Consider the following 18,518-nt stretch of genomic DNA (forward strand, 5'->3'; position numbering starts at 1 on the left):
ACATAAATTTATGCTAATAAAATATTTTAGAATTTGACATTGAATTTTTCAAAGGAACTTATTAATTCATAGTTTACATGTTGCGTTTTACAAAATATATTCAAATCGATCATATATTCAAATAGATGCTTCTCACCTATAATTTACTTCCTAAATTGTCAGTGCAATAAAAAAGTCATGGTTCACCAGGCCTTTTCCAAAGACTTTTTGAGTCTTAAGATACAATATAAATTAAGTTCTCAAATATAGATAGCCTTCCTTTTGAAAATTCCCTCATATAAGCTGCATAAGAAAATTAAAGAAGTTTTCAAGGTATCTCAGCACAAAAGGTCAGTGGACCCTACCTGGTCACATGTAAGGAAACAATTCCATCCCTTGGAAAGTGGTTAGAGAGTACAAGAAAATAATTCAGGAAGAAAAGAAAAAGCTCCACTCTCCTGTTTTAACTAGGAAGGTGAACGAAAACAAGGTGGCAATTTAAAAGCAACGTGGTAATAAAACAGGTGTAAGTAATGCTATCCCTCCACCTTACACAGCCAGGAGAAGAAACACATTTCTATAAAAGTTATAGAGCTGTCAAGGGGACACCAAATGCTACCCTGTTATGGCTGTTATGTTTTATCTATAAAGCTTGGATACTGTGTTACTATGGTGATTTAATACTATGTTTTAAAGGGGGATTATATGATTAATTTTAACAAGGTTGAGAACTAAAGATGTGTGAGAAACAGGATTCTAGCTCACATAATTAAAGTGGGGGGAACGTGGGCCTCATTGGGGGAGGAGAAAAACCTGTATTATTAAAATATTTAAAGCAACAGGTTAGGATGATTTTAAGTTCGAATAAGGTGATGCTTTTGTCAAATACTATTATGTGGTTTTATAAAATATGACTGTTTGTTATTTTAACTCAGAGTTTGATTTCACATCCACAGTGTTTACAATGAAGCATCCTAGAAGGAAAGGATATCGATAGGACTGAATGAGAAGAAAAGACCCAGGACCTCTAGGAAAAGGACAGAGAACAAACACAGCGTGGTTAGTGAGTTGAGTGTCATTAATTTCCTTATTATCTTTTCACTAACATTAAAAATGCTGAAAATGCTTTTAGATACCTCATAGGCTCAAAGAAAGATTCATTACTCATTTACTTGGTTGAAATCCCAACTCAATCACTTGCTAACTGAGACTTAATTTAGCAAGTTACTTAACCTACAAGTACCTCAGTTTCTTCGCCTGGAATAACAATGAGAAACTACCACCCAACCCAAAGGATGTTTGGGGAACAAGTGAAATAAGCATTTAGTAGAAAGGCCAGTCCATAGTAAGGATAATTAATAAAAGAGATGCAAGCTGTTAAGCTACCATCTGAATGGAAACCAACATTCATATTAAAACCATGCATTTGCTTAGAATCTTCCTGACTCAGCTTTGTAGTACTTATGAGTGGATAAAGGAAAGCTGCCTTTCTTTCTCTCTTGTCTGTTGCATCTTTTCAGTAAAGGGTAGACCTCCAGATGACCAAGGGAGCTGTTCATGCTTGCATTAAAGTGAACAAGATTCTCCCGGCCAGAGTGGCTCAGTTGGTTGGAACATCATCCCACTCACTGAAAGGTCACCAGTTCGATTCCTAGTCAGGGCACATGCCTATGGTTAACAGTTCGATCCCTGAGTGGGGCACCTACTGAAGGCAGTAGATTGATGTTTCTCTCTTTCTGTCTCTCTAAGTGTGCCCTCAGGTAAGGATAAAAATAATATTAATAAAGTGAATAAGATTCTTTTTGGGGTGCCACAGCTTCGAAGGAGGCACTTATTCACAGTTGAGTCATGTTTTTTTTAATTCCTACTAGGGTGAAGTACAAGTCATTAAAAGCCCCTAACCATTAAACACAAAAATATTTTTCCTTGGACAATTTCGAATAAAATAAAAGCCAGGCAAAGGCAGTCAAACAGAGGTTAACTTGAAGGTTCTGAATCCCTGCAGAATGTGTCATTCCCTTCATGAGACTACTCACTTTTTCTCCATAAAAATGACTTTGAGAAAAGGGTCTGCTTCCTTAAAGGCTGCAGTTCCTATGTTTGCCTCTGGATCAGAATCCACAGGAATCAGATTTCAGGATAGTTAAAACTGGGAGGAACCAAAGAAGCCATCTTATCTAATTCTCTTATTTTGTAGCTGGGAAAACTGAGGCTCAGGATTATTTTGGGGGCTTTGTTTTTACAAAGTAATCAAGACTAAAACAAAAATCCAAGCCAAATTCTGCTTCAAAGTCTTTTCCATTCCTCCTCACTGCACTAAACACAACGAAAACTCTCCCCCAGAAGCTTTCAGTTCAGTTGAAGGAATTGGATACATAAGAAAGTCAGTAGTTGTCTCACCAAACAGACTATACTTCCCACTAAGCTGTATTTTGAGTATTTCCAAAACTGAGCCCAGAAAACAGGGCCAACACCATCCTTAGCTGTGCTTTCCATGCCTAGATGAATATGGAAAAGGGAGAAAAGCAATGACTATCTGAACCACAAACTTGAACCTTCATGCCGCCTTGTAAATGTCTGTTAGCTATTCAAGTCCCCTCTTGCAACATTTTGTTTAACCTTGAGGTTGTTTACAGGTTCAGTGTATAAAGGGCATGAAGCATGTGGACAGGACAGTTTGATTGCAATCTTTCAGTGAGCAATGGGATTTTCCATATCAGCCTCACTTTAGTTTGTCATCTTACTGAGCAACTAACTACTATACTCACCACTGCAACAAATGCTGGATATACAACATCCATCCCACTGTGGCACTTCCTGTCTAGTTGGAGAGGAATAATAAACAAGTGTACCACAAAGCACACAGCTTGTCACAGTGTTGCATGAAACCAAAGAAGGAACAAGGACAGAAGATGAAAGTGAAGGGAAGGCCCTACTGAGATAATGTGGTCAGGGACAGCGTCTCAGGGATGACAACAATACCGACCTGAAGGAAGAGCTGAGCAGCCAATCCAGAAGCAGCACACTGGGTGTTTCAGGCAGAGAAAAGAACTGTGCAAAGATTCTCCGGCTAGAAAGAGCTAGGCATGTTCAAGAAACTAAAAGGACACCAGTACAACTAATAATAATACTTCCTTTAGCGTGAACAGAGATCTCAACAACAACATTTCAGTACTCCTCTCCACCAAGAGCTTCAAGTTCAGTGTAGGGGAGAAATAACTTTGGATTGAAAACAAGAGTACCTGCTTCTTCCCCAGCTCTGTAATTACGTGGTAATGACCATAAGCAAGTCATTCCAGCTCTACAGATCTTGGCTTCCCTGCTGTAAGAGGGGATGCTTGAACCAAATGCATTTCAGCTTTCGAATCCTGTGGTCTGATTCTCACACATTCTCAAGGCCTCCGGTAGCCAGAGCCCAAGCTATCACAGTACACGTCACCCTCTCCCTAGCAGGCTCCATCTGCTCTGGCTGAACAATCTTTAGGCTCACTCATGGTTTCTCCTCTGCTTTGCTCTTCAGTGCATATGGGGTGTTAGGCTCTCCCTTCCACTTACCCCTTCTTGTCCTCCCTGCAGACTCAACACAAGTCTCCCCCACTATGAGAAGTTCTCTCCAATCTCAGTCTTCCCTAACTGTACTATCTTTTTGGATAGATACCCCTAAATGTGTCTTTCTAATACTTCCTGAACTAAACTGAGAAACACATGGAGGGCAGAGCTCCAAGTCTGATACCATTTCCTTATCACCCAACATAAGGCTACACATTCAGAACCTTCCTTTCCTCTTTTGTAAAAGAAATAGCACTATTGCCTACCTCCTAGAATTGCTGGGAAGAATAAATGAGGGTTAATCTGAAAATGTCCAGCACGTTGACTAGAATCAATTAGGAACCCAAATACTAATTTCTTTGTCTTTCTACACACACACACACACACACACACACACACACACACACACACACACACACACACACACACTTGGTGACTGGTCTTCCCACAAGGTGTTCTACTGAAAAATGTATTCTTTTGGGAGATGAACATCCAGGTTGTGCTAGCCGCCTAAGAGGACCTGCGGCAAGTCACAATTTCTTTACAGCTTAGATTTTGTTCAAATGAAGATAAACAGTACTTGTTCTCATCTCTTATGATAGGGGGATAAAATGATATGATGCATGAGGAAGCACTTTCTTTTGAAGAGCTACTGGCATTATTATTTTTCATAAGTCCTAGTTTCAGAAAGAAAAATCTTAAAACAACACAAGAGACAGCAAGATGTCAATGTTAAAGGGTGATTTGATGATGACTGTGAAAATCCCACTCTTGATATAGACTAGAAATGTCAGAAAGTTGTATTACTGTTCCTTGGGGTAGAAAAGCACAGATACCAAGAAGATTAGGTAGCTTTCTTGTTTTAACATAATCACCTGGGGCATTACTCATCTCCCACGCTGACATTTTCGAAGTCAAACAATATCATAAATATATCTAAGGGGCTTTGTGGGCCTCAGAATCTGGGCATATCCATTCGTCAGTGTTAGCTGCAAACTAATAAAAAAAAAGTGACACTAAAATCTCTGTATTTACTAGTATTGTAAACAAACTACATTATTATTCTCTTCTGCATTAAAGTATGCCAAGGTTAAAGGTAGGGGAAAAGAAGATAAAAATATGCTCTCCAAAATAAAGTGGTTTTTGTATCAATAAAAGTTATCAACACAAGAAAGAACCACTATACATGGTGAGGATGACAAGGATTAAAATATATCCATAGAAGGATGACTCTGTCCCAAATCTTTTTGTGAAAAAATATGGGAATCATGATTAGAAGAGAGTAATTTGAAGAGAAGCATATTAGAAAAAAAATATTTTTCTAACAACAGCAACAAAAGGCATCAGAGTTCGGTGGCGAAAAATATTTTAGAACTAAAATTTAAGCTCCTGTTTTTCTTCCATTTCAGAATGTAATCACCCAGACAGGTAGGTAAGTAGAGCTGTATGGTGTGACGAGAGAGAGAGAGAGAGAGAGAGAGAGAGAGAGAGAGAGAGAGAGAGAGAGATTTAGACAGAGAGAGAGAGAGAGAGAGAGAGAGAGAGAGAGAGAGAGAGAGAGAACACACATTTGGGGAGATTTAATCTCTTTGCAAATTTCTTCTAATGTTAGTTTACAAAGTCAATTAAGGAATACCTATCCAAAACAGATCATCACTCTAACAAGCAATCATGTAAAAAATGTATTCTCTTATTTTTCTGTGTTAAACACCTAACCACATTTTAAAAACATTTCAGCTTTATTAATTTGTATAAATATGCCCTTGCCATAATTTGTAATACATTTTATGTGACTAGAGACTTCATGCATCGCTAATTCATACATATAAATGTGAAGTTTGCATTAAACGTCTCTAAACAAAACCTTGCTTGCCATTTTTAGAAGGAGTAGGATAAAGAAGAGATAAGAGGACTCTCATTACAAAGACTGATCTTCTTAAAATTAAGGCTATTCTGTTTTGAGCATCAACCTGCTACTGAAACAGTCCTGGTACCATGGTTTAAAAAGGCCCACGTCTGAAAATACTACAATGGTTGATTGGCTTAAAAAATAACACATGAGAACCAGGGAAAACAGTGATTCTAAGTGGTTGGCATCATCCCAGAGCTGCTTTTTAGTACTCTTTTTGCTTCCTAGTACTCTTTTAAACTCCTTTGACTATTAGTTCCTATCTCACACCATTTTTAGGTTTATGCCAAATAAACAAGGACACTGCTACTACAAAGTGCAGAAAAGACCCAAGCAGCAAACTACCCACATGCACTCTACGTCACCCAAATCTTCCAGGCTTTGCCTTGTTTGGCAATAGTAAAACAATAGAACCTTCCTGAAGATGGGCACATTTTTGGAACATATTATGGCACTTATTACTTATAATGATACTTAACTAAAACTTCTCTATCACTAAAAGTGAAATTTTTAAGATGTAACATTTGTATAGTTTCATACTTCAATTTTGCATTAAGGGAAAATCACAAACAGCAATCAAGTGGACAAGTGATTGAAAAAAATGCTTAAACTATAATGAAAACATAATGGACATTTCTTGAAAATAAGATTAAGGTGATTGTTTTGTTATTTTTAAAATTTGTATAAATATGTTGTTAATAAATTATAGTATTATAAGTAAGAGGAAAAAGCTCTTCTAAAATTGTTTTTAATAAGCCATTTAAAAATAATCTTCTTTTAAAAATAAGCTATTAACCATAGCTCATTTTTTTAAAAAGGATTAGATTGTTTTAATTATCTTCAAGCTCTAATATTCATACCTCTCCAGGAAATAGTTTGTCACAATGCAAATGCTAAAGAAATGTTTAGATAATTTTGTATTTTTTAGTCTAAAAATCTATAGGAAATGATGATTTCCTTAGAGATATCATTGTTAGCCACCTAAACAAAATGCAAGACTATATTTAGCAGCATATCTTTTAAATAGCGGAACACATTTTAAAAAGATAGGCCTATGCCCATTTAAATTTTATCTTGAAGTCTAAGAAAAACAGTCTATATAATATGCATAAGGCCATGAAGTCACATAATATTACTTAATATTACTTGGTAAAGTAAAATATATTCATATTTAAATAAAAATTAAAACCCAACCATTCTTAATCATGGTTTGAGTCTGATAACCAAAATCAAAAGTTTAATGTCATGCAAACTACATTTCACAAACTAACTAATGCAAAGCTCTAAGCTTTAAACTTTTTGACAGTGTCAATAAAATCCCCAGGAAAGGAGACTACTGCAACTTTCCTTGGAACATAGGCATTTTAAATCATGGTTAAGCAGACAGAATGTTAAGAATGGTATGGTTTTTATTTTCCATAGCAGGTTTATTGACGCCTTTTCTCTAGTAAAGTTTGAAAATCTGACACTACCTGTCCACATAGAAGGGGAAACAAAACTTGGTCAAAGTCTGTAGAACTTCCTGTGGAGAGAAAAAGAGATAATTTATACATCCAATGGGACCAATAAATCTAACATTAACCATGGCACACAATCTAGCAACTTTACCCTAAAGAAAGAGGAGACAGATGAAGAAATATGGGCTTTATCAATTACATGGGAGGAGTACCAGGCAGTCAATCATGAGAAATAATAAACATGATCAAACTTCATTAAAAATGAAAAATTAATCAAGAATCACACATGGGCAAGCAGCAGGAGTCATGCAGGAAAGCTCTGAAGGGAGGGAGGCGATTGGGTTGCTGAGTGTTAACACCCCTCCAGGGACCATCTCCAGCCTGACCATATGGATCAGAGTGAATAACACCGAGCCACATGGGTTTGGCCTGGCAGGGCCGCTGTTGCTGGCACCGTTTTTTGCCTGTTACCTAGGAACAGAGGGGGCTGGGATTAGACAACGCTTCCCAACATCAATAGGCCAAAGCACAAGCAGAATAGAAAGCCAACTTGAAGATAATTGTCTCTGAACATTGTCAACTACATGTTTTAGAGTGTAAAACTTCATTTTATTACTTTATAAAGGAGTTGTGATTTCTGGCATAAATTTATTTTGTAGCCAAACTGTAACAATTTTAAGTATGTACTATTTTTAGTTAAATGTCATCATAATTGGACACACTTACCTGCTTGTAATTTGTGAAAATTCAAAGCAAACTACTAGTTTATATATCTTTTAACAAATATGTAGGTACATAAAACCAAGCATGTTATTCAAGGGAAGTATACAAAATGGGAACAAAAAGCAGAGTAACATTTCAAAGACTTACTTACAAAAAAGAAGCTTCTTACATTAAGAAAAGCACATTACTGTATGAGACACAATACACAGTGGGGTGTGTGACTTTTCCCAATGGACACATTTCATCTACATAGCATCTATACACATAACTAAACATATATACAAGTAATTAATTATTACTTCCTTCATAGTATTTTCTCTAGCTTGTTTTAATTTAACTGCAGACTTAGCCCACAGTTGGTGCTTAAGTTCACTGACCAATGTTATAAATTTTAAAAAGTATTTCTTTCATGCATTTGATTTGCTTTTTAATTATTCAAAATCCCAACCTAGAGACAAAATGAAGAACATAATTTTCAGTCATTGAGAAGCTGGTTCAAATAAAAACAAACTTGCCCATTGCAAATCCTAATCCAAGTGATAAATTAAAGGTCAGTTTACAAATGTAGCATTTTTCTAACCAATAATAATGAATTATCAATGCTAACTGGATTGATGCTTCTCGCTTCATTTAGCTTTAAAACCAGTTCTATCATTCAAGAAATAAACCACATCAATCTAATAACCCACTCAATGAAGCAGAAAGCACACTGACTTCCTCTGCCAGAACATATTCCACCTACATAATTCAATTGAGCATATCCTATTTTTTAATATCATGGGCTGGGACTGTATACATCACAGCACTGTTAAGGCATGTCATGAAATAGTAAAGGAGTAGGAAACAAAAAATGAAAAAAGTGGATTCTAAGAGGCATTGTTGACACATTAGTTAATTTCATAATGTGGCATTCAAATGTTCTTATTTTTTGTTTTAAACTCATTTAAATAAATGGCTATTACTAATAGAGAATCAAAAGAACAAGAGCAATTTCTCAATGCATAATATTATTATCAGGCAAATATTGGAAAAGAAGTCATATAAAACATTCATTTTAATGTCTGCAGTTTCAATTATAAAATAAACTATAACGTACATACACATGATTTATATGCAAAAAAAATCCTTACATAATTCCTTTCACTTCAGGTTTCAAACACTACAGTCAATATCTCTTAACTTCAATATATGTGCCAAGCATTCTTTAAAACTCAGTACTAATGAGCCCTCATTGCCAAGATGAGCTACAAAGACAGTTATCCTTTACTCCTCAAAAGTTACAGGTGCAGAACTGCTTCTCTACTCTGTGTTGGAGTTGAGCTGCCAAAAGGCCTCAAGATTTTTGAAAGAAAGGACCCCCATGGCTACGAGAAGGCATTGTGTTCCCCAGCAGAATCAAAGGAATCTAATATACCCAACTTATTACTCAGTACAATATAGAAACTACTTATCACTTTCTAATGTCAAGAGTAATAACCAACCGTGAACTTGTCTGTCAGATAATATTAGAACAAATATCAAAACACCAAATGTAGGCTGAGTATAACCCACCTCCCAAGAACTTTCCGTTTTACCCAAGAAAGCAGTGATAAGTCTAATTAAGCAGTGGGGCAGAGGGAGGGGAGGAAGGAAGGGAATACAGGCAAACGCAGGCACATGTTTGTGCATTACAATATGTTTCTTCATGTTTGTGATATTACAAGAGCTTGATATTCCAATTCAAGTCAAACAAGACGGTGGTGTGCTGTCAGAGGAGAAAACAAAAACGAGCATCTACTCTGTGTTAGGTATATCACACGTTACCTCAATCAAAACTGAAAAATCTACTTCTTGGTTTAGGAAGGGAAGACAGGAAGAGGGAGGAAATAATAAGCAATGTTTCTTGTAAATAAAAACTGCTAAAATAAACAAATTTTTCAATACTTCTGGTTTTCCTATATATAACATTTAATTACCTTATTCTCTTTTCCAAAGGAAAACACAGTTATTTGAATATGAAAAGTACCACTCTCCAAAGAGGGGACTTTAAAACCCTGATTTAAACATATTTTGAGCATTATATTTAGAGCAGAGTGTCCTTCAGCGTTAACTTTACTGGGAAAAACAGTCATTAACCAGTTATTCCAACCCCTCTTTCTCTCTAGAACCAGTGTCTTTGGCTAGGGTAATTTCTTTGCAGATGATAATTTTCCTGTTTTCTCCCCTTTCTCTAGCCTACACAGCTCTTTCAGAGGATCTCAACTACTGCTATATAAATCAGATCTTTGAGATGCAGTGCAGCTGATGAAATGTAAATCACCTCTTTGCTAAGGGGGGTGGGGGGGAGATGGTGCCAGCTCTCCAGATCAATTCCCAAGTTTATATTTTCACAAATCTTTTTATGTACAGTTTGATTTTTTAACATTTTAATGAGAAGAGAAAAAAAGTGAATCTATAGTAACCAGTCACCACAGTTAAAGTGCAGGGCATGAACCAGATCCCAGGAGGAAACCAGTCCACCATGTCACCACTGGCTTTAGGACATTCGCCACCTGGTTCCATGTCCCCAGGTTCCAACTCTTTTCATAATCAAAACACTGCTGACATTATAAACCCCAGACGGGTTTTCTAAAATCCCTCCCAATCAATATATCCAACACATAACTTATTGGAGGCAACACTGAGCTCATTGATTAAGGTGAGTTCAGTAGCAAAGTTTTCAAAATAAATGAGACAAGAAAACACAACCAACCCCTTTGTGTCACCAGACAATTTATGAAATAGGCAATTTCCAAAAGGGCTTTTCTTCCAAACAAAATATCCAATACCTCAAAGGGGAAGAGGTAAGAGCAGAGGGGGCAGGGAGGAAGTGGATGACAGGCAGTCGCACAAACCTTTCAGTGATGCATATATTAAACAGCAGACTGCACAGTGTAGTAGAAAAGCAACAATATCTACAAAGCTCTGCCCACAAGGAGATACTGAGCTTCAGACTATGAATCAAAATATGCAATTAACACACCTAATACTGATTCACTTGCAAATGAAAATCAGAAATGAACTCAAGATTCACCTCCATCTTTTTAGGATTCATTTCACCCAATTTGAATTCTCAACCAGTCAGAAGGCCCATCAAGGGAATTTACCCCAATCTGGAAAAAGTAGACTGTGTCATGCTGAAACTGGACCATTCTCTTAAAAAATCTGGGAAATCTTTAATATGTATATTTTTCATCATAGAATCCTATTTGGAAGCAAAACTTCAAAGGCTAAACTCAATGTAGTTCACTGGAATTATCAGTAACAAGAAGGCTAACCCAATTCACTCTGAATTTGGGGTGCAGGGTAAGGGAGGGTATAAGAGATCCTGCAACAACTATCAGTTCAGATGTCAAACACTGTTTTCATTGCTTCATTGAAATCCATAAATAAAAATTAGTTGTATTTGGCAGCTGAAAACAACTGACAGACACAGACATACACACCCTGCAAATAAATGCCATCTGAAAGACAAAAGCGAGGGCTGATTATGTCCACTGGGGTTATAGAATATTGGGAGATGAGGCATGTTCTCAATAGTTCAAAAGGAAAAGGAAAATATGTGCAGGAAAACATTTAAATAAAGAAAAGAGAGAGCATGAATAAATGAATGGATTTTCAAATATGTAAAGCTACCATCAGCCTCTTTGTACTTGCTGAAAGCTATATAGCAGTGGATAATTTACCTTTGTCCAAAAAGAGAGTGAAGGCGAGAGAGGCGGGAGACAGTGGGAGAACATTTCCTGAGTTTCCTACATCTAATTTATTTGTTCGTTTCAAAATGTAGATGTGTGATGAAAAGATCAGTGGAGCTCAAATTCCTAAAATACTCTATTTCTATGCTTAGACATTTTTTAATAGCATGAGGGAAGTGCTGACCCTCTAAGTCCTGCAATTGAGATCAGTGCAACTGACTTGAAAGAAAAGCCTCTGATTGATGATCTTAAAACTCAAGTTGAAAGTTAAAAACAGAACACACACAAAATCCAAACATACAAAAAGCTAACAAAATTTCAACTTTAAGCCATTTCAAGTTAAAACCAGGGATTCCAAGTGAAAGCTACCAGAGATTTTAATGCTTATGATTAAGAAGGGTAAAACAGAATGGTAAGTTCTTAGAAGTTTAATTAGTACCAAGTTCAAGAATGTTGATCAGAAATTTCCTAAATATGAAAACAGGAGATATAATTTTTCTCCTTCCCTATATATGCCTAATTAAATCTAAGATATATACATAGTTACAACCAAACTTTTATTTATTTTTTTCAGTGAAAAAAAGCTTTGAATAAGGGATTTTACAAAAAGGCCTTTCAACACCCGAACATAAAAGCTGGGTCAAATTTCTAACAACTCTGCTCAAATGCTAGAGTCTGCTTCCGCTCTTTGGTATATTTCAATATTTACTCCCAGTTTACTTTTTATAACTTTAGTTAATTTTGAGTCTTGCACACATTTAATTATGCTAATTTGTATAATACCTAATATGCACAAAGATAAAATATAGAAAGTCATCATATTCTATAACATGAACTTTATATCTAAATTACTGACATTAAGTACATAGGTAGAAAACAGAAGAGCCACCTCTAAAAATACTTTTATGTGTAAATCTTCATGACTTTTTGAAATCCAAAGGAAAAATATATTTTTTTAAAAAAGATATTTTCAAAAATATAATCTTATAAAAATTTTAATTTAACAAAGCCACCCCAACTATTTATATCCTTTCCTTTCTTCAAAAAAAAGCTACTTAAAAATGTTCACAAATTAAATATCATATAAAATCCTTTATTCTAGGATTTCATTTTATTCATTTTAAATCTTACAACAAAAGGGTTGAAAATGAGAGTTATATTTATAAGGTCAATATTAAACATCAATAATCTTCTTGACACTTGTTTCAAACACTTCCAAAACAAACAAATGCTTTGGTTAGAATTTCTTACAATTAGCATTCGATGCCATCAGTAATAGGATTACTTGGACTTAATATTATTACTCTAAAATATTTTGCCTTATTTATTTCCTTAAACATTTTTCTGCACATTTATGTTATCAATATCTAAAAGGAAGAAAGATTGGGGAAAGTGGGGGAGGAGGCCACAAGTCAGTACATACCAAAGGAATAGGGTCCCAACGGTAAAACTGCAAACATGGTTTCACTGAAGAAGCAACTTGCCCTCAGGAAGACAGTATTTAAAAAAGAAAAAAAAAAGAGCACTGATAGAAATAGTGTTTTATAAGCATATTAAAAAGCTGTCAGCTTTTAAATATTTTAAATGCACACAAAAATGTGCACAGATGGGCAACTTTTCTGCTCACATTATTCAAAAAAAATTTTTCATTATCAAGCTCAAAGTCCTTGAATTTTTTAAACTTAATTGTGCCTCTATTTCTTAGAATTCACACCCCAAGGCCAAAGCTTTCCTGCCACCAGTCGTTCAAATCTGACTTGGACATTACACAGGAGGAGGCTCCAAGCCTCCCTGAGGTCTCACTCCTTTTACAACACACGAAAAAGCAGTCGATAATGGGCCCGTGTTGAATTCACTGCTCTCCACGTCTCCTCCTGGGACACAAGCCTAGCAGATGTGATAAAAACTGTGTCAGAGAAGTGGCTCTAGTTTGTGCCTTAATGACAACTTAAACCTCTAAACCAATACAACCAAAGGACTAACAGAACTGGCTGTTGCCTCTCTCTCCTGCCAATCTTCGAATATCTCTGAACTAAATTAGCACCTCTACCCACAACATCCCCTGCCACCCCACAAAATCCATTCTAATTTTAAAAGATAAATGAATTCAGCAAATGTGTTGAGAGAGAGAGAGAGAGAGAGAGAAAGAGAAAGAGAAATAGAGAAGAGTGTGTGTCCCCAACTGTCCTATAATTAAGCCCTAAGACCACATATTTCATGTAGTTTATATTTTCTCAAGGTATGACTGTGCATTCAGCTGCCTTAAAGAACTACCTGGTATATATTCCCTCTCTCATTGTCCCAGTAAACATATTAGTATAAATGGTAGAGTTACGGTTTCCAAAAAGTGCCTAGAGGTATAAAAAAATTATTTTAAAATATGTCCAACCACAGAAAAGAAAAGTCATTATTCTGAGTTATCGAAACATTCTAATTATTAAAATTTATACAGAATTTTTTAAATGGTGGGGGGTTATACTTTTGTAAGAACTCTTTGTCTTATCTAATAATATGGTACCAAAAAATAGATTTAAATATGTACTTCTGATAACATTTTCTAAATTCTATAATTCAGCCTTCAGATGATAGGCCCTTTTACCCAGTATCTTGAAAGCCTATTCAGTCACAATTGCATACCCACTTAATCAGCAATCATTGTTCTAGGATGCAGGACTTTGTTGTCAAGACAAGCACCAAAACCTTTAAAAAAATTTTTTCAGAACTGGCATAAGAAAAAAGTGATCTTTGTCAGACAAGGACAAATTTATGCAAATCTTTTATAAACATTCACAAACATTTATTTAGCTTTTGAAATGTTGGCCTCATTTGAGAGCATGAAAATGAGGGGGAAGTAGGAAAACGCAAAGGACAGCTTAGAAGCTGGCACGCTACATAAATATTCAGAAGGAAGATTATAGGATTCATGTTAGGCTGTCTTAGGCTTCTCCAAAGTCCACACAGAATAGCAAAGAACAAAACTAACGAGAAGTACAGCAGATGTTAGACAATGCATCAGCCTCTTTTCCTCTCTCACTTGGCTATACTTGGACGCTTTTATATTTTCTTTCAATATGGTTAGGTCATTCAAGGATTCTCCTATAGACTCTGTATTGTGGCTACAGATCTATAAGCTGGAGGTCTGTCAGCTTTCCAAAAGTTTCCAATGAAAAGGCATTATGCAAATTCTACCTCTCTTACCCTCTTTCAGGAGGGGAAAAAAAGCCGCCAGTATGCAGTCATCGGAGTATTGGAAGCCCCAGCCTTCATTTCTGTATAGCTGTGTTTGCCTCAGGGCCACGCTGCTTGTTTTGACAGTGGATCCCCCTAGATAGTTGGGATTAGTCGAGCTTGTTTAGATAAACTTGAAATCAAGGCCTTCTCTAGGTAGACAGCTAGATGTAGCTACCGAGTTTCCAGCTGCCTCCTCCTTTCATCCCCAAACAACTGGAGATTCACTGTAGCTATCACAGCCACAGGCTATGTCACATACATAAGTACAAAATTAAAGGCTGCTAAAAGAAGCCTTTGTAAGTCTTAGTGCTAAAATAAGGAATCTGTACTGCTTGGTTTATACAAATTATTCAGGCACTACCAGTATGGAATTGAAATCATCAGTTAACAAGGCATATTAATCAAGGCTCCCAGCTTCTTTGGATAGACAGGATCATAGTTTGATAATATACCTAACCTTCTGCTTCTTAGCTCTTGAATGAGAGAGTAAGCGTTTACAATGTTGAAAAGGAAATAATAGGCTTTATTTACCCAGTGGCAGGGGATGTCAGACATCGCCAACAAACACTGTGAGCAGAATATGAAAATCAGAATGTAAATATCAAATCTACTTTTGAGAGAGAATTATTTAACAATGGATTAGACAAGACCTCACTCAACAGTCATCTGTAATTACAGAACTGTTTCACAGCAACTTTCATTTCCTACAACTTGCAGATTCTGATGAAATGATATCAGGAGGATTCAAGAACTGATGAAATTTATATTCACAACAGATTAATGAAATCTCATTATAAAGAAAGAAGGCAGGTGATATAAAACACTATTGAAATAAAAAATTATACAATTCAAATAGTTTTCTAAATCTAACATTCAAGGATTTTACAACCTTTACAACTAGAAAATGTTTCTTCAGAGGGCAAACAAAATGCAAACAAGGAAAATAATTCAATTCCATATGTGTGTTTTATTCTACTTTACATAGCCTGCTTCAACATATAGATGATAGTGTTTATCTGAGGCTGCCTGGGATAAACTAAAAACAATGGCACTGGAACAGGTTTAAACATTTTTTTATTTTTTTTTTTGAGACACCAGACATTACAGAAGGCCTTCTACCCCTCTGACCAAACTGTCAGTCACACAAGGCAGTTTCAATCAGTCAAGTTCATATATCACCAACAAAAATGTGTTCCCATAATTCAACAACTAAATCACTATTTAAAAGAAAAGCCCCGGCCGAAACCGGTTTGGCTAGGTGGATAGAGCGTCGGCCTGCAGACTGAAGGGTCCCAGGTTCGATTCCGGTCAAGGGCATGTACCTGGGTTGCGGGCACATCCCCGGTGGGAGATGTGCAGGAGGCGGCTGATTGATGTTTCTCTCTCATCGATGTTTCTAACTCTCTATCTCTCTCCCTTCCTCTCTGTAAAATATCAATAAAATATATTTTAAAAAAATAAAATAAAATAAAAGCCCTAAGACATGTAAAGGCAGTCTGGAATTACAGTCATCAATTTGAGGTTTCCCTATGAAATCTCTGGTTCATTTCATGTACAACTTACAAACTAAAGAAGGAGTCAGCAAACTTTTTCTCTAAAGGGCCAGATAGTAAATATTTTAGGCTTTGCAAGACACTTACGGTCTCTGTCACATATTCTTCTGGGTTTTTTTGTTTTGTTTTTATAACTCTTCAAAAAGGTAAAAGCTTTCTCAGCTGGAAGGCCACACAAAAGCCAGCCCCAGGCAGGATTTGGCCAGCTGGCTGCAGTTTGCCAGCCCCTGATCTAGAGTGTCAAGGAACATGGTGGTCACATAACACAATCCAAACAAACTCACCAACCCCCAACACTCAAATTTAAAAATACCTGAAAGGTTAAATGCCAGTCGTGTTGGTTCTCTGGTGATCCAACAATTCACACATAATTTGTGACAAATGGCCAAGTATCTCCTGCACACAAACATGCTCTCTCTTTTTGCAGAGAAAATATTTAAAATACAAAGAATTAAAAATAAAACATTTCCACAATTCAGAATTCACAACTGTTTTGTGACATGGAGTCTTTAGAGAAACAATCCTTCTTATATAAATAGTTTCACCACAGAAAGTTTATATGAATATATTAGTTATGTCAAAAGATTACCAGTTATACCTATAAGAATTAAGTGTATAATTTAAAGAATCTAATTATCTTATATACTTGTTCTGATTCAGTCTTTATTTTGTATTTCATATATCAATGGTCACCTGCTCTCTGGAGGGGGTTAAGTGCCAAGTGGAAGGGGACTGACAAAGAAGCTAATATGTTACATCCTATGCCAGAAGTTTACATGTGCTCAATAGCCTTATGTAGATACCATCACCCTCCTATTCATGAACTGAACCTTGAAAGGTGAGTAAAATTAGTTTCAGGTAGAATGGTAAAATAACTTGCCTAACTGGAAGTAGAGCAATGGAAAAGCTAGAATCATGGTGCTATGCACCAAGTTCATCTGTCCTCGGAGCTCATGCTCTTCCCACAATCCTCAGCTTGCTATTTTGTTAACTACAAATAAGATATTCAAGGGAGATTCTCATTCTTTGACCCTGTTTGACCAGGATTCTGTTTCCAGAGTTACAAACACTCATAGAGCTAAAACTGTGCAGTGGTAGTCCTCCATGCTAAATGAAGCTTCCCAATTGCAGCAGTGAAGTGAAAAATGTATGTTGTGTCAACACTCTTAGGTTAGGGTAACCTTACATGCCAGCTTGCCTAGCACTTTCTGGTTTATGCTCATTACCTCTGTGTAATCGTGATGCTGTGCCCCATCTCACTCTTGAAGGTGCCCTGGATTGGATACTACCTATGATCATCACAGTCTTAGAGAAAGGAAAAACCCTAGCTTGTCTGGAGGGTACTGAAAGAGCAAATAGCTGCTCCATCTGTCTGGTGATGGAAAGTGGGTGGTGGTCTTAGGAGAGTTCGTTTTTATCACTTGACTCCAGGCTCTTTATCTACATTAAAGACTTATTTACATTCTATGAGTTAATGCAATACTAGACATTATCAACTACATGGAAGCAGCAAAGTCCTTTCTTTGCTTCATTTTCCTCATGCTATGTAAAAAGAAAAGAAAACAAACAAAAAACACTTATTGAACTAGCCTAATTCAGGTATTGTGTACACATCATGCCAACTTCTCATAATTCTAAAAAATTAGTATTACTTTCTTGTTTTACATATTTAAAAAAAAACAACTGAGGCTGAAAAAGTAAAGTCTTTGACCAAAGTGACATTTGCAAGGCCAGATTTCATAAAACATGGGGATACTTGACTTCTACTTTTCTTTAGGCCAAACATACCCCCCAAAAAAGGCACTTAAAATTTTTAGGGTGAATGATATTTGTTAAGAAATAAGTGAGATGTGAATAATGAAAAGTACTTTAGCCATTAAATCTGTTTATTATAACAATAAAACATTTTAAAAATTCAGACATACTTCTCAATTTACCAGGGGTTTAGCTCTCCAGGAAAGATAAGAATCTGGCAGGTTGGAAGAGTTCTCTGATAAAAATGCTGTTCTCAATAATTTATAATTTACACTCCTAAAACTAGATGTTACTAAAGAGGCATCATGTTTGAAATACATCCAAATTCAAGAATCTCAAATACCATTGGTTAAGCCTCTACTAGGTAGGATGGGATTTAATAAATATGTTTTCATTTGTCCTACCTCATTCAAATTCTGAGACCAAAAATCACAGTGTGAACACTATTCAGTCATCTTGTATAATAAAAGGATAATATGCAAATCGACCAAACGGCAGAACGGCCAGTCGCTATGATGCGCACTGACTACCAGGGGGCAGACGCTAAACACGGGAGCTGCCCCCTGGTGATCAGTGCGCTCCCACAGGGGGAGTGCTACTCAGCCACAAGCTGGGCTGACGGCTGGCGAGTGCAGCGATGGTGTGGGAG

General features: G+C 36.3%; 1 protein-coding gene across 12 annotated transcripts in view; it reads right to left on the reverse strand.

Annotated features, from left to right (window-relative positions):
* The window catches only part of DENND1A (DENN domain containing 1A), a 471,719-nt gene that overhangs the window by 310,572 nt on the left and 142,629 nt on the right, over positions 1-18,518 (reverse strand). For 6 of the 12 annotated variants that reach the window (XM_059657971.1, XM_059657974.1, XM_059657967.1 and 3 more), the window contains one exon: positions 6,910-6,959. The exons of the other annotated variants lie outside the window; for them this stretch is intronic. In XM_059657971.1, coding sequence (XP_059513954.1) covers positions 6,910-6,959 — 50 coding nt within the window. The remainder of the gene's footprint in view (positions 1-6,909; positions 6,960-18,518) is intronic. 12 annotated transcript variants of the gene reach the window in all.

The sequence above is a fragment of the Myotis daubentonii genome, chromosome 11, assembly GCF_963259705.1.
Source record: "Myotis daubentonii chromosome 11, mMyoDau2.1, whole genome shotgun sequence".
Lineage (NCBI taxonomy): Eukaryota > Metazoa > Chordata > Mammalia > Chiroptera > Vespertilionidae > Myotis > Myotis daubentonii.